Source organism: Tenrec ecaudatus, chromosome 10 (assembly GCF_050624435.1).
Source record: "Tenrec ecaudatus isolate mTenEca1 chromosome 10, mTenEca1.hap1, whole genome shotgun sequence".
NCBI lineage: Eukaryota > Metazoa > Chordata > Mammalia > Afrosoricida > Tenrecidae > Tenrec > Tenrec ecaudatus.
In genome coordinates, this window is record NC_134539.1 from 150,816,698 (window position 1) to 150,839,221 (window position 22,524).

Here is a 22,524-nt window from a genome sequence, read left to right on the forward strand (position 1 = left end):
AGAGAGACATGGGTTAGTTTAAGACATGAAATTATAATAATCATTTATAAATTATTAAGGGGTGGAAGGTGGGAGAGGGAGGGGGGAAATGAGGTGATACCAAGGGCTCAAGTAGAAAGAAAATGTTTTGAAAATGATGATGGCAACAAATGTGCTTGACACAATGGATGGATGTGTGTATTGTGATAAGAGATGCACGGGTCCCCAATAAAAATGTTTGCTTTTTTTTTTAAAAGCGGTGGAGATGCTGTGAACGAGAAGGATGGGCAGTCATTAAGACCCAGTGGAAGGTAGGTCCAGGGTGCTGCCTGCCTGCCCTGACTGGCTAGTCCCTCCCGCTGGAGCAGGGCAGAGTGGCCTTCTCTTCCCCCTGCCCAGAAGGGACCACCTGCCACACCTCCTGTGAGATGTGTGGGCAGAGGACCCTCAGGTGCACTCTCTCCCTGGGACTCCTGACATTCTGACATTCTAGAGCAGATTCCAAACTTCAGCGTCAACACCCCCGGTCTTGGAGCCCTCTGCTCAAAGCCACAGCCACGGAGTCAACAGGGACGCTTCAAGACATTATAGGACAGGATGGAACTGCCTCTGTGAGTCTCTGAGACGCCAACTATTAATGGAAAGCCTCGTCTTTCTTCTGACTCACAGCAACCCTCTATTGGGTTTCTGAGGCTATAAGTTTTTTTTTTTTTAAGAAGCTGTAAGTTTTGTTTTGTTTTGCTTTAATCATTTTATTGGGGGCTCATACAACTCTTATCACAATGCATACAGACATCAATTGTGTAAAGCACATTTGTACATTCATTGCTCTCATCATTCTTAAAACATTCGCTCTCCACCTAAGCCCCTGGCATCAGCTCCTTAATTTTCCCCTCCCTCCCTGGTCCCCCCTCTCCAGGCTGTAAGCTTTTATGGGAGCAGTACAGCCTCATTTTTCTACTTCAGAACAGCTGTATTTGAACCTTCAACCTTGGTCTAACCCACAGCTCCACCAGGGCTCTTTGTCCTGCACTCCAGAGAGTGAAATGAGAGCAGGATCCTAGAGGTGCATTTGTGGGGTGGGGGGGCAATGAAGTGGGACCTCCAGGGACTCTGTGCCTGATTTTGCATTTGTCACTTTGTGTTAAGGAGACCCTTGTTGTTGGGTAGTGGGTTACTCGGTGGGATACTAATCTACTCATGGCAAGCTTAGCAGTTTGAAACCACCAGCTGCTCCAGGGGACACAGATGAGGCTTCCTACCCCTGCAGCATTACAGTCTCAGAAACCCATAAAGAGCAGTTTTATCCTGTCCCATAGGGTCACTATGAGTTAGGATCAACTGAAGGGAAGTGAGGGCTTTGTTTGTTTTGGTTTTTGTTGTTGTTGTTGTTGTTTGCAGTGGGATTAAGCATTAGGCTGCTAACCACTAGGTCAGGGGTTCAAACTCACCAACCCCTTGGTGAGAGCCAAATGAAGCTGTCTGCTTCACAGGGGCAGAATCCCCGCAGGACAGCTCTATTCCGCACCATAGGGTCACTCCGAGTTGGAATCGACCCGTGGACATGGGTTTGGCTTGGGCGGTGCAAAGAGTTCAGCCCTCCATTACTAGCTGAGCGGGTGGCAGTACAAAGCCACCCGGAGGTACCCCGGAAGAAAGGCCTGGCTGTGGGCGCTGAAGTTTACAGCCTTACCCCCACCCCACCCCACCCCCCGTGCAGTTTTCCTCTGTACACACGGGGTCACCAGCACATGGGGTCAATTTCAGGCTCACGAAACCCGGTCACCTGGGAAGGGTCACAGGACAGAGCTGGCAGGGCTTCCCTCCGCTGGTGACCTCTGCCTGCCCCTCGCTAGGGACAAGGGTTGCCTGTTCCCTGGGTCTGCGGGCGGGGCGGCCCAGGAAGAGGTGTGCCCAGCGCGCTGGGCCCGCTCAGCCGGGGGAGGCAGGGCTGCGAGCCCATTGCGTGCAAAGGCCAGCCGCGCCCAGCCGCCCGCCCGCGCAGGTACACGGCGCCCCGGCCGCCCACGGAGCTCGCGCCGGAGCCGCCCCATGCCCGCGGGAGGGAGGCCGAGCCTGCGCTCCGGGGAACGTGTGCCCGCTCAGGTAAGGCAGGCTCACCTGGCCCGGGCCCCGGCTCCTCCCCCTGCCCCTCCCCCAACCTGCCGGCCTGCCGCCGCCTCCCTGGCCTGGGGCGTGTGCAGGCAACCTGGGGCGTCTAGCCAGCGCTCAAGGCCGCGACCTTGACCGCGCAGGGGTGCATGGGGTCCCAATTCGTGGATAGGTTAACAGGTAGGACCTGTGCGTTTTGCTGTATAGAAAAATCAACATATTCCAACTCATTGCGCCCCTGGAGGGCTGGGTAGAATTGTCCCCCTGGGTTTCTGAAAGCAGAACTCATGACAGAAGTGGGAAACCTTGTCTTTCTCCTGAGGAGCAACGGGTGGTTTCGAACTGCCTTGAATTGCAAAGGGGAAAAAAACCACCACGGGGCTCCTGTTTGTTTTCAGTGTTCAGAGAATCCAAACACATCTGTCCAGGACCCTGGGCTCGGTGCCCGGAAATTAGGAGGAAACAAGTAATAGGTCCCTAGGCAGAGTAGGCTAAACATTGGGCTGGTAACGGCAAGGTTGGCAGTTCAAATCCACTAGGTGCTCCTTGGAAAAAGATAAAGTTGTATGCCCTCCTACAGTGTCACAGCTCCGGAAACCCTGTGGGGCAGGTCCACTCTGTCCGCTATATAGACCAAGGGTAATGGGTTTGGGGGTGGTTGGCACCACAGAAGGAAAGCCTGGGGATCGGCTTCCATAAAGCTCACCACCAAGGACACCCTTGAGAGCTCAGGTCTACTCTAACACATGGGGTCACCATGAATAATCAGAATCTACTCCACGGTGATGACTTCAGGCATGTACTGTGCATCTTGTTCATGCATTTTCTGAATTACCGCTTTCATACTCAGAAAATCGCTCAAGGTTCTAACTTCTCTGGAGATGTAATTCACACCCCACCAAGCCTGCCCTTTCACGTGTACAATTCAGCCGTGTTTGGTGTCTCTGGAGCCATGGGGCTGGGATCGCAGTCTAATTCCAGGACAGTCTCCTCAACCTCAGCATCCATCAGCAATCACTTCCATTTCTCCAGCCCCTCCAGCCCCTGGCAGCCCTTACCTGCTTCCTGTCTCTCTGCAGTTCTTCCCGTCTTAAAACCGTACCGATGCAGCTTTGTGCCTGGCTTCTTTCACTCAGCATAATATTCTCAAAGTTCATCCACGTTGTAGCAGGCAGCAGAACTTCACTCCTGTCTGATGGCGGAATGATATTCCACTGTACGGATATGCCACTGTGATCGTTAAGGTTTCGTGTCAACTGGCTGGGCCAGGATTCTCTGTGGTTTGGTGGGGAAGAGGTAGTAACTACTAAATGAGATCTAACAATTTTAGCACCTTTATAATGAGATCTACTATGAGATGCCAACCAGTTGAAAGGAACTTTCCTTAGCCATTTGGTGTGAGCCTGCTTCCAAAAGAGTGGATGCCGTGGAAAATCTTGTTTGCTTTTTGCTGGAAGTGGTTCCTGCAGCTGGCTTGTCCTCTGACCTCTGGATCTGTGGACTTGCACCAGCAGCCTGCCAACTTACCCGTCAAGCTCGGGTTAATTTGCCTCTGCAGTCAGAAGCCTGCTGTCTGACCTGAGATCTTAGGTTCATCATTCAAAGCAGCTAGTGGAGTCGAGAGAAGCCTCCAGGCCGACATCTGATCCCCAGGTTTGGGAATTTCCCATGTCTACAACTTTGTGAGCCATTTCTCTGAAATAACTTTCTCTGTATATAGCTAGCTAGATAGCTAGCTAGAGATACAGATACTGATACATAAGCTTCACCGGTTTTACTTCTTTAGAGAACCCAACTGAAGAGAAACAACTTTCTACGATCCATTCATCAGTTGATGGACATTCTGACGGTTTCCCTTTTGTGGCTATTAGGAACATTTGCGTTCATATTTTTATCTGTACTTTGAGAATCACTGCACACACACACACACACACACACACACACAAATCCTTGTGTTCAACGCTTCACAGGGTTTACAGAAAGACATACTTGGAGGCCCATGGAGTAGAGGTGCCACTCGCCCCACAGACACTGTCTCCTGGCTCTTAGATGAATTATTCTGGAGGTACCTCTAAATACGTGTCTTCATTCAAATGACTTGCTCTGCCTTTGAAAGAAACACTTCGACTCCCTGGCTCTGTGGCTGGGATCGTGAGGTTAGAGTCTCCAGCAGTGTCATTGGCTCTCCAGATTTCCTGTGTCCCTACTTCCCTGGGTCTCAGTTAGCGGGGCCTGAGGACATCCGTGTTCATCGTCATCTGCTTTCTGGAGTGCCTTTCAGAAGCACCCCTAGTCTATATGTCAAGGTTCATCTCTTAGTCACCAGGGGGAACTATAAGGCACCCTGGTGGCATAGTGGGCTACGTGTTGGGCTGCTAACCACAAAGTCAGCAGTTCAAAAACCACCAGCCACTCTAAGGAAGAAAGAGGAGGCTTTCTGTGTCAGTAAAGAATTACAGTCTAGACCAGAGCATGTACCCTGGTACAGATAGGAACTGGAAACACAGGGAATTCAGAATGGATGATCCCTTTAGGACCAGTGGTGAGAGTGGTGATACCGGAGAGTGGAGGGAAGGTGGGGTAGAAAGGGGGAACTGATGATAAGGATCTACAGTAGATCCTCCCTGGGGGTCGGACAACAGCAAAGTGGGTGAGGGGAGACGTCAAACAGGGCAAGATATGACAAAATAATAAATTGAAAATTATCAAGGGTTCATGAGGGAGGGGGAAAATCAGGAGCTAATGCCAGGGACTTAAGTGGAGAACAAATGTTTTGAGAATGATGAGGGCAATGAAAGTACAAATGTGCTTTACACAATGGATGGATGGATGGATTGTGATAAGAGTTGTATGAGCCCCCAATAAAATGATTATATTTAAAAATAGAAAGAATTACAGTCTTGGCATCTACTGGGGCAGTTCGACCCTGTCCTATAGTGTTGCGATGAACTGAAATTTACTCAATGGCAGTGAGTTGTTGGTTTTGTGTGTGTGTGTGTGGGGGGGGTGTTTTTGGGAGGTGGGTACACATGGTGCTTTTTTATTGTCAGCCTCAAGGAGATGGGCTCGAGCATGGGTCAATTTTAGAAGCTCCTAGGTGGCTGACAGAAAGCTCTAGGTAAGAATTGCTTATGCTCCATCATAGAGGGGCTAAGGCTGTTCTGCAAGCACTGTGGTGGGACAGAGAGAAAGGGCAGAAACGAGTGAGCGATTGTAGCGCCCGACTCGTCCAGTAGCTCCCAGTCTGGGCCAAACCCCAACAGGCTCCAAACCTGAGAGCCCCCAGCTGTTCTCGCGGGCAGGCTCTTTACCCCATGTCGGTTCCCTCATCTTTCTCTGTTTTAAGTAAGTAGCCCATTGGTACTGATGCAATGGTCTCTGGACTCCTTCTCAGGTTACTCATTAAATGGTTTTCCTGTGGCTTCCTGACGTGCCTGCTCTTCTTTTGGTCTCAAATGTTTCCTTTGTTCGTCTTGGGCAATCGCTTTCCCCGCTTGCGAACACCTGAGACGCCCATTGGATGAAGGCAAGTGGCTTGGATTTTTCCATATTTCTCCAAAGGACCTCGCCCTCCCCTCGACACAATGACTGAATTCTGTTTCACTGTCCAGGCAGGCTCAAAGCCTCTAGGTTCCTAGGATAACCCCATTCCCTGCCATCGAGCGGATTCTGTCTCATAGCCTTCCAGGGAAATGAGGGTTTATTCTGGAGCGGGTGAGATGTGATACAATGGTTTCTCACATGGGCCCAAGAAAAAGAACTGAACTTGGCCTTTGGGTGTGTTGGGCCAGGTGGCTGAGGCCTGATAAGAATGCACAAAGAGGAGCTGTTGAAGAAGATGGTGTGTTTCGGGGGTGGGGGGGGGGGACGGACAGGGGCTCTTTAACGTGGGCCTTTGTTTATCTGCCTGATCTGAATGAACCATTTCCCTGTGTGGAGACTCTATCTGCGTGCTTGGTTTGGAGGTCGATCAGGAACCCCACGTTCTACCCTGGAAGTGATTACGTGGGTGCACAGGGGGAAGCTGCCAATCACATGCCTCTGCCCAGGATTCTCAGCGTGGACCAGGTGATTCAAGGATTGATGGAGCCTAGTGTTGGAGAGGAACTGATCTGCGCCCTCCCCAAAGAGATGTGCCGAAATCCTGACCCCTCTTCCTGCGGATGTTATCCTGGTTGGAAGCAAGCTTTTCTTTGTGATGCCCATTAGTGGGGTGGGCGCCACACCTAATCACTTTGGAAATATAAGAAGGCTAGGCTAGATCTGATCAGTACACACACACACACGGAGACATATCCCCAGTGAGGACTGTCTAAAAGCCCAGGAGGACCTGCCAGGGAGACATCGGCACAGCTGAGAAACTTGGTTCCGACCCTCAGCCTCAGGAACTGTGACACAATACCACCGGCTCTTCAAAGCCACCTACGTGTGGTGTCGGTGTGGCAGCAGCTCAGGAGACTCAGGATTCCTGTGAGTCACTTGTGGTGCCTGTGCCCAGTGGAGGTGCCCCTGGCGCTGAGCCATGCCTGTGGGGAGAGGTGCTCAGCCACACTGTCCCCGGGTCTTGACCTTGGCCCTGATCCTGGCCAGTTGAGTTTCAGCCTTTCCGCCAACCCTGGTTTTTCTGCACTTTTGCTGGTTTTTTAAGATTTTCGAATATCCTCCCGTAAATTCTAGTCTTCTTCAGCTGGTTAACCAGCACTGCACTGTTATTTTTTTACTTTCAATGGTGGATGGGGTCAAAGTCAGGTTCACGTTCAATAATTCACCCACATTTAATTTTGATGCATCCATCGCTACACCCTCAATGTGCCACTCAAGGACCCCACTTCCTCCCTGTGTTCCCTGTTTCCATTCATCCTCCTCTCCTGACTTTCTGAACCGTGTCCTTGGGTAAGTGACACCCTTCTGATTTAGATTACGCTAACATGGGGGTGGGGGTTCAGTTTCCGGCCTGAAGGAGGACCACAGGCGGTAGTCTTAGGGCTTCCACCTGCCAAAGAGTTTGGTTCAGAGAACTGGTAACTCCAAAAAAAATCCCACCGCCACCGAGTCAATTTTGACTTAGGGCGACACTACAGGACAGGCTAGAACTGCCCTATGGGTTTCCGAAACTGGACAGGGGAGTAGACATTTTCTACTTTCTCCTGTGGAGCAGCAGGTGTGTTAGAACCTCTGACCTTATAAACCCTCGGGACCAATAATGAGAGGAGGGGAAGGAGCAGGGCGGGGGGCAGGAGGGAAGATCTGATCACAATGATCTACATATAACCCCCTCCCAGGGGGACGGATAACAGAAAAGTGGGTGAATCAGTCAGTATAAGATGGGGAAAAAGAATCATAAATTATCAAGGGCTCATGAGGGTTGGGGAGTGAGCTGATACCCAGGGCTCAAGTGGAAAGAAAATGCTTTGAAAGTGATGATGGCAACCAATGTACAAATGTGCTTGACACAATGGAGGGATATATGGATTGTGATAAGAGCTGTACGAGCCCCCAATAAAATGATTAAAAAAAAAAAAGAAATGCTGACCTTTTGCTGAGTGGTGCAAAGTGCAATCCACTCTGCCGCCAGGGCAAGGGAGTTGGTAGCAGCTAACAAACCTTTCAGAAAATGGAAGGATCGGAAATTGGCATCTGAGTTAACTGAGGTTACAGAGATCACCAAGTGCAATTTGAGGGGAATTTAAAAAATCATGGAAAAAAGGGAAAGCAAAAGATCAGGGAATTTCCCTACGAAGCCTCCGAGTTGACGGAGACACGAGTCCGGCTTCTTCCCAGTAGGCTGTGGTGAAGCGGCTAATTTACATGCACCCTGGGCGCATAGTAGTTACCACTTGGGCTGCTACCTACAAGGGGAGCGGTTGGGACCCACCAGCCACTCTGCAGGAGAAAGACGAGGCTTCCCACTCCTGTCACGCCTCACAAGCTCAGACCTCCACAGGGGCAGTCGATTCTGTGCGCTTCTTTCTAGTCTGAGTTAGGATGACTCCAGGCCAGTGAGTTTGGTGGTGGTGGTGGGTATGTTTGAGTCAGGATCACCAAGAATGAAGCGAGTGTTGTGGGCCAAGCGTCGAGGGAAGGAGTTGTTTCTGCCGTCAGGGCTCTGAGACTGAGAGAGAGGCAGGTTAGCAGGGCCGAGCAACTTCAACCACGGCAAGAGGAAAGATGCTGGCAACCTGGGAACCCGAAAGAGTTCAAGGGGCGACTGAAGCCTAACGCCTTCCATGCCCACCCTTGGAAACCCTCTGCCTCTTACACCCTTGACGCGGAGAGACTGGCACGCTGACAGCAAAACGTGACGCCGACTGGTTGGATTTCTATTTTGGTTCCTGAGAAAAGTGGAATATGGACGGGGTGGGGAGGGGGCAGAGAATTGGAAGGAGGAGCAGGAGAACCTGGGACCTCCAGGAATTTGGGGAACAGGTGGGGGCTGTTTTAAGGCACCAAGCTGTGGTCTTAAGGCTAAAGGCGCCCATGGGAACTAACAGCATGAGGGCATCCCCAGTTTAGCTAGTTGCTTTCTTTCCTCTCCCTGTAGTCATTCTGGCTAAGGTGACTCTAAACCCCATGCGAGGAGTTTAGCAAGGAGATGGAGTTAGGGCTCAATCAGAGAGGGTGTCAGACACCCTCAGAGACGGGCCCCCGGTGGAAGGATGGACAAAACAATGGAGGCGGACTCCCTTTGGACAGAATGCATTACATTTTTATTGTGTAAGGGTTGTCTCCTTTATCTAATTTTTTTTTCTCCTTAGTGGTAGGTAGGAAAATTAGGAGCCCTGGTGGTGTAGGGGTTATCAGCTGGGCTGCTAGTGACAAAGTCAGCAGTTCGAAACCACCAGCCACTCCATGGGAGAAAGAAGAGGCGTTCGACGCCCTTAAAGAGTGGCCATCTGGGAAACCCGCAGGGCAGTTCTACCCTGGCCTATAGGGGTGCTATGAGTTGGAGTCGCCTTGATGGCAGTGGGGGAATTAGAATATATCCAGATGTTGAGTAGCATAAGAGCGAGGCTATAATGAACGACTTTGTGTTGTTGTTGCTTTTCTTTGTTTGAGGGGGGTGGGGGGCGCTATCCACCATCGGATCTCCTTTCTACATCCGGAATACCTCCACTGTTGCACGAGCCCTGGTTAAGCAGCAAGGTAAGCTAGTTCATAGACCTAAGCTCTGCCAGGCAGACATTACTGCCTGAGACTTGGACGGTGGGAGTCAACATATCAAGACTCAAGGTCAGGTGACCGTTTATCCACAGTGGTGGAGGCGCAGTGGGGCAGTGGTTGCTGTGATGGTACTCCTGTCTAGTGAACCAGCAAAGAGGGGTGGGGAGAAACAGCCCAAAGCAGCTGTTCTTGAGGTGTGACCCAGGGCTCTTCCTTGCATCCACCCCATTTCCCAGATGGATTCTCTTGTGTCTCCAGTGAGCTCTCCCTTTCCTTGGTGTTGGTGTTAGCTGGGGTCATTGTGTCGGTCCTGACTCACAGCGACCCCACAAGGTGCCATTCTCACGACAGAGCCCCCCCCCCCCCAGTGTGCAAGCCCACAGCTGAGCTCCTTAGCAGCTTCCATGACACCCCGCTGTCAGTTGGATGCTGATGCTTGCCACGGGGTTTTGCTGAGCCCTTTGCAGTGGGCTGGGCAGCGGAGGGGGTGGCCCACCCTTGTGTCACCATCGCTGGGCAGGAGAGGCTGTGAGAAGAACTCGGCACAGCCCGGCTCATCCACAACAATAGCTCTTTTATTGATATTCATCACAAAGAACAATAGCTCCTTTATTGATATTAATCACAGTTATGAGGTCTTGTCCATTTGCATTATGTAGAACTACAGAGACATTAAAAAGCAAACACGCGCAGACACACCACCCACCAGACCGAGCGAATCGCCAGCCACCAAAGCCCCAGCCGCATGGTCCATGGTGATCGTCAGTGCTTGGGAGGATCAGTCACAGTCCAGGAGTTCGTAGGGCATGTGCAGCGCAGGAGGCTCATCCTTGGACGTCACTGAGCATGTAAACATGGAGGGCAGGCGTTGGACAGGCAACATCAGGACACCGGACTCTGGGCTACAGGCCTCTCAGGCCTTCACCGTGTTCAAAGCAGACAAAAGCTAGCGTGTCAAAGAGCAGGCTGGCCTCTAGTCTCATCCACACCATTCTCTCCGGCTGTTTCAGGATGCTAAATCAGTCACACCAGCCCCTGCTTTGAGAGTGAGAACACCACTCCGTCGGGACCCAGAGGGCTGGGCAAGCAGCGGAGAGTATGTGGTTTCTTGCCTTAGCTGGGCCTTGGGAAGCGTTTTGTTCCATCCCTGATGGTCCAGTCGGTCTAAAGCACTGAGGATCAGCAGGAGGGACAGTCAAGAGGCGTCCTACTCTGCGTCCTTGGGCAGGAAGCGCATCAGAGACATCCCTTGGCAGCTTGCTCCCACTGAAAGCCCCTGAGGGGTCGCCGTTGAGTCTGGCTGGAGAGACAGAAGGTGGGAAAGCAGAGATCTCCAGGATCCCAGAGCCCTGATAACCCCACAGAAGAAGGGTCCATCAAGTTGCTGTCTAAGGGGTCTCATGGTACTGGAACAAAAGTGTCGGAGGCAGCAGGTTTTATCAGACAGGTGATGTTTTCTCACAGTTCAGAAGAAATGCCCTTGTGTCTTCAGCTCCAGCCTCATGGTCCCTCGAGATCTCCACCTGCCTTGGCACCTACCATCCCCATCTCTCCTCTGCGCCGCCCTCCCCCCCCCCCCCCGTTTGATCCCCTTTCCATCTCCAAAGGGACTGACTCGGGACCCACCATCGTCACGCGTCCTGCTTCATTCCCATGAGCAGAGGCAGCCCAGGCCCGAATGGGATGGCAGCCCCGGCAGAGAGACTAAGATATTATCAAGCACGTGATTTGGAGGGCGGGGCGAGGGACAGAATTCAACCCAACAGTGCCCACAATAAGCTCCGTTATTCCGTGAGACCCCGAAACCCCAAATGAAACCAGAGAAGCACGAAGGGGCCACGTCACCGTCCGGATCAATCAGGATCATAAGATGACGAGGAGAGAAAGGAGGAGCGTTTTCATGGGACGAGAGAGGATCGTGGTTCCATGGGAGCCAATCGCTGCTGCCCGAGCACTGCCTCTCCTGGAGTCTGCGGTGTCGCCGCAGGCTAGCCCAGGCCGACGTCCAAGGACATCATCACCACGAAGCCCAGGATGGAGGCCCAGGATGCCAGCTTCCCATTCCCACTAGGAAGGGGGAGAGGGAGAGAAATGCAGTCTGTGGTTGTGTCATGGCAACAGCGTGTCCTCCACCATGCCCATGGGACCCTGGGGCCAATAGTGAGCATGCCGGTAACCTTGACAACCCACAGCACTGGAGCCCACGGAGCCCTGGCAGCACAGTGGGTCAGGTACTCAGCTACTGACCCAATAGTCAGCCGGTAGGAAACCAGTAGATTCTGTGGGAGAAGTGGATGGGAGTCTGCGCCCGTAAAGATGAGCGGCCTCAGACGCCCACGGGAGCAGCGCGACTCTGTCCCACAGGGTCTCCAGGAGCTGGACTCGGCTTGACGGCATGGGGTTTAGTTGGGCTGTGTGCCTGCCGATGGGCTGATGGAATCCACCATGATCCCACCCTCATCAGGACTGATCGCGGGCAATTCCCACGCAGCAGACAGTGCCGCCCAGGCCGCAGTCCGTGGGGACAGATCACCAGGTCTTCCGTGTGTGTGTGTGTGTGTGCGCGCGCGCGCACACCAGCCACTGGGTGGATTCAAACCATTGGCCTTTCCCTTAGCAGTCAAAACCTTAACCGTTGCCACCACCAGGGCTCCTGACGTCCCACTCTCGTGGTGAGGAAACACAGGTCACAAAGAAGTATGTACCTTGCCCAAAGTCACCTGGCCAGGCTTTGGAATCAACAGGGAGCAGTGGCTCTGATTTCTGGAAGGTGCCGCTTACCCAGACCTTGCAACCAAAGCAAAACCAAACACATTCGCCGCCATCAAGTCACGGCTATCGTGAGGGTTCCTGAGACTCCAGCTCCATATGGGAACAGAAACCTCGTCTTTCTCCTCTGGAGCGGATGGTAGCTTCGAACTGCTGACCTTGCAGTGAGCGGCCCAATGTGCAACCCACTATTCCGTCAGGACTCCGTAGACCTTGCAAATTAGCCTCGAAATCATCCTACAGTTTATAAATATACTTCAAACCCAAGCAGAGCAACCTTCTCTCTTGAAAACTGGCATCGAGTTGATTCTAACTCACAGCGACCCAAAGGGCAGAATAGAACTGCCCCTGTGGGCTTCTGAGGATGTAACTGTCAGAGCAGAAAGCCTCATCTTTCTCTAGAGGAACAGTTGGTGGTTTCGAACTGCTGGCCTTGTGGTTAGCAGTGCAATGCCTAGGCCACTATGCTAGCAAATAGTTAAGGGACTCGGGGCTAGCAGTCAGGCTGACAATTCAAGTCCACCCAGGGGCATGTTGGAAGAAAGGCCTGGTGATCTAGTGGTGGAAAACAAACTCGCAATCATTTCGTGAAGAGTGAGTGGGCAGGGGCCGCCGCTTCACTTAGCATGGTCTCTTGTCGCTCCTGTATTTGGGAGAGGTCAGTGGAGGAGGGGCAGACGTGATCTGGAAAGGAAGCCTGATGGGCCTGGGGGCTGGGCAGGGACAGAAGGGGAGGGGTGCGCCTACCAAGTCTGGGCTTCCGGGATGATGTCATCCATGACCACGTAGACCATGGCGCCAGCGGCAAAGGCCAGGGCGTAGGGCAGGATGGGCTCTGCTAGCACCACTGCAAAGGCACCAAAGAGGCCAGCCAGGGGCTCCACCATGCCACTGAGCTGCCCGTACCTAGGCAGCGAGGAGGGGGTGGTCACTGGCTGGGAACCCATGCCTGCCCGCCCGCCAGCCACCTGCCCGGACTGTGGACTCAGCGCTAGCCATGGGGCTCTGAGCACTTACCAGAAGGCCCTCCAGGTGGAGAAGCCAGCGCCGCGCAAGGGCAGGCTGACCGCGAGCCCCTCCGGGAAGTTCTGGATCCCAATTCCAATGGCTAAGTTCCTGCAAGGCAGAAGGGGGCGCGTGAAGGCTGTCTGTCAGCGTGAAGTGCGGGCGGGTGTGTGTCCACCCTGAGGGCTGGGCAGCCTTCCTGTTTACCGTGCACGGGGGAAGAAGGTAGGACACGTGGGATCTCTCACCCCTTCCTCCTGCCCTGGATCCCGGGCATGCCCCATCAGCAAGGTGCTACCCCATCAGCAGAGTATGCCTGGCAGGAGGTAGGGACCACCCAAGATCTGTCATCTACTGGGACCACTTTGTGCCAATTACGGCCCATCTCCATTATCCACGGATTCCAGGTTTACACACTGCCTGTTCCAAGGGGTATATATCTGTCCCGAACCAGCAATGGGGCGCGTCCATAGTCTCTTGTGGATGCGCCAGGAGCAGCAGAGGCTCTGCATGCCTCAGCACGTGCTCCAGGCCGGAGCCAGGCCTAGGGATGTGCTGCCTCTGCCCGCAGCGCGTCCGAGCAGTCCTCGGTCTGAGAGGCTGGGATGAGCCTGGTGCAGGAAACACATGCATTGCAGAAATGTAAGGCTAATGAACAACAAAATGTCTTAAACGCTAGACGCCGTTGAAGCCCTCCTTGACTTGGTACGTCTGTTCTCCAGGATTGCCCCACCTATCCCGGCTTGCTGGGGGAGCATGGGGATTTGGAGATATTAAACTGACTGCCAGACAGTCGACCACCGATTCATGCTGACCCCGGTGTGGCCCACGAGAAGTGGGTGCCATGGGCTTCGATGCTGCTTTTTCAGAATAGGATCACCAGGCCTTTCTTCTGAGTGCCTCTGGATAGACTCGACCAGTCAACCTTCCAGCTAACTGCCCATGCCACCCGGAGATGTCCTTTAGAGATGTTATCAACAGAGGGACATCTGGCTAGCGATGGTCTTTTTGCAGGAAAGAATGGTTGTTTGGTGGTGGTGGATGCTGGTGGTCCCTAACCATCCTTCCTCAGCCAGCCTGTAAGGCCAAGTAGAAGGATCAAGAGGGACCCACCTCCTTGTGAAGGTCGATGGCTCGCCCAGGCCTGACCTGACCCCGCAGGCGCCAGGCTGAGGTTCCGCAGAGGTCAGAGGAGCCCCTACCCCACCTCCATGACGAGTTGCTGACTACACAGGAGGGCCCTGGGAGCCTCTTCCACACCCTGTCTGCCAGCCCCCATCCTGATAAGCAGCACAGAAGCCCCATTCTTCCACCCCTGGCAAGCCGCGCTCCCTCTGCCCTGACGCTCAGCCGTGCTCCAGCCTGACAGGCGCCACACCCTCTGCGCCCTGCCAGGCTGGCCTCGCTGGGCACCACAGGTGACTCCACGACTCAGTGAGGGCTGCGCCGTGGCTCTGCCTTGCCACCTTTCTACTCGTCCCTCTGCAATGGTGGTTGTACTCTGAGTGTGTGCGCGTGTGCTTGTGCACATGCCTACACACACACACACACACACACACCTGTCAGTGCCAGCTGCCATGGGAGGGCTGCTGAGAACACCACCAGGATGAGCAGCAGATGTTGGGCTGGGGAGGCCCACAGGAGGGTTGGCATGGCCAATACCCGATGCGTCCATCTAGCTGCTCCGGGGTTCTGGGAGACTGAGGAACCCAGGCTTGCTGCAGGGGTGGGAGGCCTTGATGTGTGTGTGTGTACGTGTGCTTCTGTGTGTGTACATGCATGCAAGCATGTACATGTGTATGCATGTCGATGTATATGCACATGTGCGTGTACGCATGTGTGTGCAGAATCTGGAAGCTGGCACATTTGTTCTCCCAGCCCTGCGGCCCCAGAGAGGATGGCCAGGTCTACAAGGTGGTGCTGGTTTTCCAGGCGGCAGGAAGAAGGCCTCTCTTTCCTGTGTCTCGAGGTGCCGGGCAGTGGATCACCGAATGTGGCTCTTCTAGCTGAAGTCTCTGGCTCCCACCAAACGACCTTTCCCTGCATGGGCCCTATGAGAAGGTAGAGGCAGATCCTGACAGGACTCTCCTGCGAGTATTGTGAACGGGAGTCCCTGGAGAGCCATCCTGATGGGTATAGAATGAGTGCTCTGGAAGCAGGAGGAGGGATCTCATGACCAGCAAGAGCCAGGCGTGGAGCCGGTCCTCTGGACCCAAGATCCCTGCCTGCAGGGAACCTCCTGGATCCAGAAGACAGCTGTGATGTCAGAGGAGCAGCAGCAGGACCAGAAACCAGCGCGTGGGACAGAGCAATGGCCTTCCCAGCCCACAGAGCAAATAAAGCTGGGCGTGTTTTAGCAGGAGGCTGGCTCTCAGAGAGGGGGGCCTCTAGGCACTTCACTCAGGGATCAGTGTTGACCCATCGATGCCATCGGGTGGAGGTGGACAGCGGAGTGGTGTGCCCTTTGCGTACTCATTAGCAGACTTGACCGAACTTGATAACCTGTCCAGATAAACAGCCCTGGGCATTTCTCACTGCCATTACAACTTGTTCACTTCATTGATAAACCCTTTAATTATGATCCCCCCCCCCAGGAGTTCTGCATACCATCACAATGGGCATTAGAACCCAGAGAGAAAGCAGAAAATGTTAACCATGGTTACAGCTCGATATTCCCGTTTGCTGGATTTTTGTTTTGCTTTTCCAAACTGAAGGCTTGGGCAACCCTGCGCCAAGCAAGGCCAATGTCCAGTTTTCCAACAATAGGTGCCCACTTTCTGCCTATGTTCACGCTGGTCACTCTCTACCCACCTCTGACTTTGTCACACGGCTGCTGCACACTTACCAGAAAAGTTCTGTTACCCCAAAAACAAACCCACCCACCTCCATCCAGTCGATGCCAAGATCTAAGGCAAAATACCACTGCCCCACAGGCGCTGTGCGATTGCGGATCTTCATGGGGCACCTAGCCTTATCTTCTCCTTGGGAACATCTAGTAGACCCTCTCTACAGAAGGACACTGGTCAGAGCCAGCTGGTTGGAGAAACCAGAGTGTTGACCCCCTCCCAGCCCAACCCCAGGGGGTCCTCCCAAAGTCAGGAGCAGGGGGATTCCACGCCAGAGGTCTCCCCACAACTTCAGGGTAAATGCCACAAAGGGGCTCGGCAGGGTTCCCCAACATCCTCTGACTGCTTCGTGGTCTCCACTCAAACTTGAACGTCAGTGGCTGGTGGCTGGGGTGTAAGAAGCGCAGAGCCCTGCTGGAGCTTCGTGAATCCCAGATTCTGGCAGTACAGAAACCCGTAGCTGAAACCAGCTCACCTTCGGCTCCTACCCCCTCAGGACAAGCCAGGTTCTTACGGCTAACGGGTTCCTACGGCTAAAGATGGCATGTCCCGGGTGCCACATATTGCATGGCAGGACGTGCCGGGCTAGGCTGAAAGGGTGAGGGTCATCGACAGGCCTTGTCCCTTAACCACCTTTGGAGTTTCTTCTCCCATCACCACCCCCATTTTACAGGGGGTGCCCAGGGAGAGAGGCGGCCCAGCTGGGGCTCTTCATCACTGCCCCCATGCTTCACGTCCTCTGTGTGGGTCCCCATCAGACCCATCCCGCCGCCGTCCAGGTGGCACCCCCTGGAGTTGTGCAGTGGGATGGTCCTGCTCAACCCTCCACCACCGGTGGCTGCTCAGGCCCTCGGTTCTGCAGCTGGAGGAGAGGGCCCCCAGTGGGGTGGTGGGCAGTGGGGGCCGTCCGCGCCATCCTTGCTTCTAAGGAGCAGTCTGGCTATGTTTCCTCCAAGACAGACTGACTTGTTCTTCTGGCCCTGCTCCTGTTGTCAACATACTGTGCCCTGCTTTTGTGGTAACGTCGGGTAGACTCCCGGCAAACCCAGCTCCAGGGGAGCATGTGGTGCTCTACGCTCGTGCGGCTGTCCAGCTGAGGTGCTGGTGCTCTTCAGTAGACCAGGAGGGGCCCCCTCCTGCAAGGAGCAAACAGGACCTGAGGCTTCAGGGTCTGAAGGAGTTGGGACATTGTATCTAAGAAAGCGTTTCTCAACCTTGGCACACCCGACTTTGGGGGCAAGACTATTTTTGGTCATTGGAGCTGCACAAATCATTGCAGAAGGTCCAGCAGCATCTCTGGCCTTGACCTACTGCATGGCAGTAGCGCCTCTTCCTGAAGGCATGACAACCCATGCGTTCTCCAGGCATGGCCAGTGTCCCCTGAGGCTGCCATTCCTGTGGGAGCTGAGACCCACCGCCCGGGAGGACGCAGCAGGAGAGAGGGGCTGGCTTCTTAGCAAATTCCCCCATACAAGCTGCTCAAACCAATCTCTTCCCTCTTCAGCAAGACCCTCCAGAGACAGCTGGGCCAAGTCCTCCAGGAATCTTGCCTGCACAAAGATGGTGGGCACAGAAAGGGGCGGCGTCTGGGGAGCGCCAGGCCAGGGCTTCTCCTGTCTGAGGGCAAGCCATGACTCTGCAGCTTCACATCGTGTCCTCTGTGCCCCCTGGGGTTGTGCAGTGGGACACCCCTGCTTGAACCCCACCCAGTGGTGTCTGCTCAGACCCTCGGTTCTGGGGCTGGAGACGAGGTGTCCTGGTGGGGTAGTGGGCAGTGTGGGGGCTTCTCTGTGGGCTGCCTCTGTAGCCTCAGCCTTGCTCTCCAGGAAGGTACACTCTGGCCGGTTGACTTTGGGAGCAGAATGACACACTCCTGACAAGGCCTCAGCTCTTCCCCTGTGCCGCCTGCCCGCCGGGGGCATGTGTGAGCTTGCGCGGCAGGCCCTCCCAGATGCCTTTGATGGTGAGCGCCCTGCCCTGAAAGGGCTGATTGTTCAGGCCAGGCAGTGACATCACCGGGTTCCCACTCGGGGCGGCCTGGCGAGGTGTTTGATGAGCCTGCAGGTGGGAAGAGGCTGGGCGCTCCCCGCAGGGTACCTGGCCCTACCTGCTCAGCGGAGCTGGCTTAGCCTTAGCACGCAAGGGCGCCCCCACCCCCATGCCCCACCACCTCACTCCCATCTCCTTTCAGCTTGAGGGCCCTGTGGCCACCTGCTGGCCTGATGAGGGGGCCTCCCCCCACTGGAGCCATAGGGTAGAGGGTGGAAGGAAGAGTGGTCTGGCCACCTAGTTTCTCCAGCTTCTCCTGCAGAAACAAAGCGGCCTCTGAAATGTCTCTGGAGTCTGGGATTCCATAGGGAGGTACATCGCCTGCCCAAGAACAGAGCCCCCCCCGCCACACACACCCCAACTCCCCTCTGCCAGTGGGGCACGCTACGGTGGAGGCTTACTGGGATACGGAGAGCTTAATGTTGGGAGGTGCCCTTGTCAGTTCCCGCTCAGAACCCTCATCTATGGCTGAAGGAGCATCATCCGCTCCTGCACCATCTGAGGCCATCCCGCAGCCATGTGTCAGCCTGTCTTGTCAAGTGCCTTCCTCTTCTGCTGCCCCTCCACTTGACCTTCTGCAGGGACTGGCCTCTCCTGACACCATGTGCCAAGTGCGGGAGATGAAACCAAGCCGTCCTCACTTCTCAGGAGCGCCCTGGCCCTACTTCTTCCCAGAGAGACTTGAGCGTTCCTTTGGCAGCCCCGGCACTTTCGATATTCTTCACCCATGCCGGAAGCCAGGCCACCGGAATGTCAAGTGCCAGCTGCATCACGCTTGGTGAGCGGGTTTCAGTGTTGCTTCGAGATGAGGAAGAAGAGCCTGGCGATCTACTTCCAGAGAAAAGCCAATGGAAACTGTGGGTGTCTGATAGAGAACTGGAAGGTGAGTCCCTCGGGGAATGGGGGTGGGGGTGGGGGTGGGAAGCCACTCATCACACACAGCTGCTGTCCCGTGGCCTCCAGCGCTTGGGAAGATGGCACAGGGCAGGGCACCGTTTTGTTCTCTTGACAAGGGGTCGCCTGTGCCAGGGGGGCATTTGATGGCAACTTGCACCTGCCTACAGTCCAGATGCGAAACCGCCTTATCCAGGGTGATTCAAAAGGCATGTGGTGTGCATCTAAGAAAACTGTGCCCTCCTGCCCTGGTGGCGTGGTGGGCTATCTTGTGGCTGCTAACCGTGGTCTGAAGCCACCAGTCACTCCTAGGGAGAAAGACGAGGCTTTCGACTCCTGCAGCTGTGCTGCCCAAGACCTCTTTAAAGCGCTGGAGAGAGAGGGCATTCCTTTGAGGACGGAGGTGCTCCTGATGCAAGTCATGGTGTTTCTACCACGTCATAGGCATGGGAAAGCTGGACACTGCATAAGGAAGACCAAAGAAGGATGGATGCATGCAAGTGGTGATGCTGGCAAAGACTACTGAAGGTACCACGAGCTGTCAAAAGAACAAACAGATCTGCCTGGGAGGAAAGATGTCCAGAGCGCTCTCAGCGGCAAGGGTGGGAGACTTCATGTCATGTGCTTTGGACGGGTGGTCAGGAGAGCCCCTTGAGAAGGGAGCATCGTGGTGGTAACGTGGAGGGGAAGCAAAAAGAAGAAGGCCTTCAAGATGGATGGACACGGCGGCTGCACCATGGGTCACCCCTAAGAACAGCTGTGAGGAAGGTGCAGGGCCGGAGAGTGTTTCACCATGCTGTGCATGAGTCGGGGCTGACCCCAGAGCACCCCTCAGCCACTCCTGTACAGAGTTGCAGTCTCGGAAACCCACAGCGGCAGCTCCTCCCTACCCTCCAGGGTCGCTAGGAGCCCGCATGGATTTGATGGCAGGGAGCGTGTACTCCTCAGAAGTCATGTCCGGAAAAAGAACAAAACAAGTCATGTATGGGACGGGGTTTGCAGCTACGTTATCCATAGCAGCCCCATACTGGAAGCCATGCAAACATCCCACCCACCCGGAGTGGAGAGCTAAATAGAGGTCCTTTACATTGGGGAACCCCACCCTGGACTGAGGGTGCAGACCCCCGTCTGCCTGGGGAGGGTGGCGGTGTCACCCAGTCCACACTGTGAGCGGAGGGAAGGAGGCCCAGTGGAAAACGCTGTCTGGTTGGACTGACAGGAAGTTCAGGAGAGTGCCACGCTAAGCCACGCCTCTTTGGGTAACTGGTGCGCCACTCAAAAGCCAACGGCGGTTGTGCATGTCCATTCCCCAGAAGGCGCTTGGAACTTTTAAAAGCGATCCCGGCAGCTCGCCCGCTGTGCTTTTACCGCGTGGCTTATGGCCATGGGCTGTAGCCCAGGACACAATGGCATCTTACAAATGCGCTGCTTGGGGATTGATTGGGGAAGGGCTTCCCGATGTCTACTGTCAAGTGGCATGTGGATGGGGTACTTAGCCCCCAGGTCTCAGGCCACATCATGTGTCTCCATGGGACACTGGTTTGTTGCCCCAGAATCGCCTCTCAATTCGTCCCTGTGCGGAACCAATGTGTTAGAAGAAAAACTGCCACCAAACGTTCTCCAGAAGTCAAAACACCCCTGCCAACCACGAGTGATCTAGGTGCCTTCTTCTAAGGGGGGCTGAGTGTCTTGACAAACACGTATGGCTTCACTCACTGCCCCCACCCCCCAACCAAACTCACTGACGCGGAGTCTATTCTGACCCATGCTCCTTTAGAGCAGCTGGTGGTTTCGAACTGCTGACCTTGTGGTCAGTAGCTCACCGTGAAACACACCACACCACCACGCTCATCTCCCTGCTGAGTCGGTCCTGACTCATAACTGCCCCTTGGGGTTTTTGAGATGTTGACTCTTTAGGGGAAGCAATGACCTCATCTTTCTCCTTCCGAGCGGCTAGTGGGTTTGAACTGGTGACCTTGTGGTTATTAGCCCACTACGCCATCAGGGTTCCATACCAACCGCTAGGAGGTCGTAAGATCATTTTCCATTTTGTGTATGAAGTCATCAAGATCCAGAAGGGGTACGTGTGGAACCTGAGACCCTGAGAAAGGGCAGGGTGCTGGAGTCTTCGGCCGATTCATGTCTTCAGGTAAAACCACAGAAGGCAGAGACAGCCCAGCCAGTGACAGCTGGACCATTGTCTTCGAGCTGGTTCTGACCCTTAGCCACTCTAAGCACAGAGCAGAAGTGTCCCTCTGTGTTTCAAGGCTGTCATCTCTACAGAAGCAGACTGCCACCTCTTTATCCTGCAGAGCGGCTCGGGAGTTTGAACCGCTGACTTTTCGGTGGGTAGCCTAATGCTGCACCACGGCACCACCAAGGTTCCTTCTTTGGTGTTTATCTTTGCCCTCTCTACCACACATCACGGTCGATCAGAGAGCCAACTCTGGGGGAGGAGGGAGCACATCCCAAGCCTGTCCAGAGTCCCACCACTTCTTGCCACCCATCTGCTGCCCCACCCACTGTCTCCTTCCTAGCTCCCAGCCTCAGCCTCCTAACTAATGTTGCTTCCACTCTCGGACCCCACTACGCTGGCTCCACTCACAATGGGGCTGGGGCTCCCTATTTTTACTGAGACCAAGGCCACCAGGTCGCACGCCCTCTGTCCTCTCCCCCTCCGCTACTTCCCCTGGCTGCTCCAACCCCAGTCAGCAGCCTCCTTGTTCTACATTAAATGCTTGGCCACCCCCACCTTCGGGCACGGTCACGGGAACATTGTTTCCCAGGCAGCAGTGGCTTCCTTCCTCAATGTAGCCAAGGTTAGGTCAGGTGACCGTAGGCTCAGCCATAAAAATCACGTGGTTCCCAGCCCTTCCTTTTGAACCGCTGGCTCCTGGAGACGCCACAGCCATATGGAGACACCCACCTGGCAAAGAGGTGCCCTAGGCTGCTCACCGCTAGGTCTGCAGTTTGAAACCACCAGCCATTCCCTGGGAGAAAGAGGAGGCCTTTTATTCTTGTACAGAGAGTTACAGTCTCGGGAACCCACAGGGGCAGATCTACCCTGTCCTAGGGAGTCCTTATGAGGCGGCGTGGACTCGATGGCAGTGCGCTATCTTGGAAGTGGAGCCCCCAGCCCCAGCCAAACTGCCCTCTTCAAATGTCCCTCTGGGAGGGCCTGACCCTGGACACTTCAGTTTAGCCGCTGCCGTTCCTAGCCCACTGACGATGGGAGGTGACAGTGACGTTTGCTCTATGCAACAGATAACTGATACGGCCACCTTGTCAATGACATCTGCCCTTAACCCCCACCCCCGATGTCCACAATTATTCAACACCTGGTTCTCCCGACTTAGCCTCCTTTCCTTTCTTAGTGAAGAAAGGATAGCACTTACCACCTTCTATCCTACTAGTTCACGGGGAACCTGCAGGACAGGGTAGAATTGCCCCTGTGGGTTTCCAAAACTGTATCTCTTTACAGGAGTAGAAAGCCTCGTCTCTCTCCCACAGAGCGGCTGGTGGTTTTGAACTGCTGACTTTGCGGTCAGAAGCCGAGCATCGAACTACAATGTCACTAGGGCTGATGTGATGGCAGTGAGTTTGGAGTTTGGGGAACCTACCATTTAGGAGCCCTGGTAACGTCGTGAATCCTGGTGGTTCAGAGTTAAGCACTGGGCTGCTAATCATAAGATTTGAGGTTCAAGCCCAC

The 22,524-nt window shown here is 54.5% G+C and overlaps 1 protein-coding gene across 3 annotated transcripts in view; it reads right to left on the reverse strand.

Annotated features, from left to right (window-relative positions):
* Positions 1 to 9,806: 9,806 nt before the first annotated feature.
* Positions 9,807 to 22,524, reverse strand: part of SLC39A11 (solute carrier family 39 member 11) — a 282,444-nt gene continuing 269,726 nt past the window's right edge. For 2 of the 3 annotated variants that reach the window (XM_075562156.1, XM_075562155.1), the window contains exons 8-10: positions 13,039 to 13,137; positions 12,769 to 12,927; positions 9,807 to 11,319 (exon numbers count right to left, since the gene is read on the reverse strand). In XM_075562156.1, coding sequence (XP_075418271.1) covers positions 11,241 to 11,319; positions 12,769 to 12,927; positions 13,039 to 13,137 — 337 coding nt within the window. In that variant the 3' untranslated portion in view covers positions 9,807 to 11,240. The remainder of the gene's footprint in view (positions 11,320 to 12,768; positions 12,928 to 13,038; positions 13,138 to 22,524) is intronic. The other variant, XM_075562157.1, reaches the window with a different exon arrangement.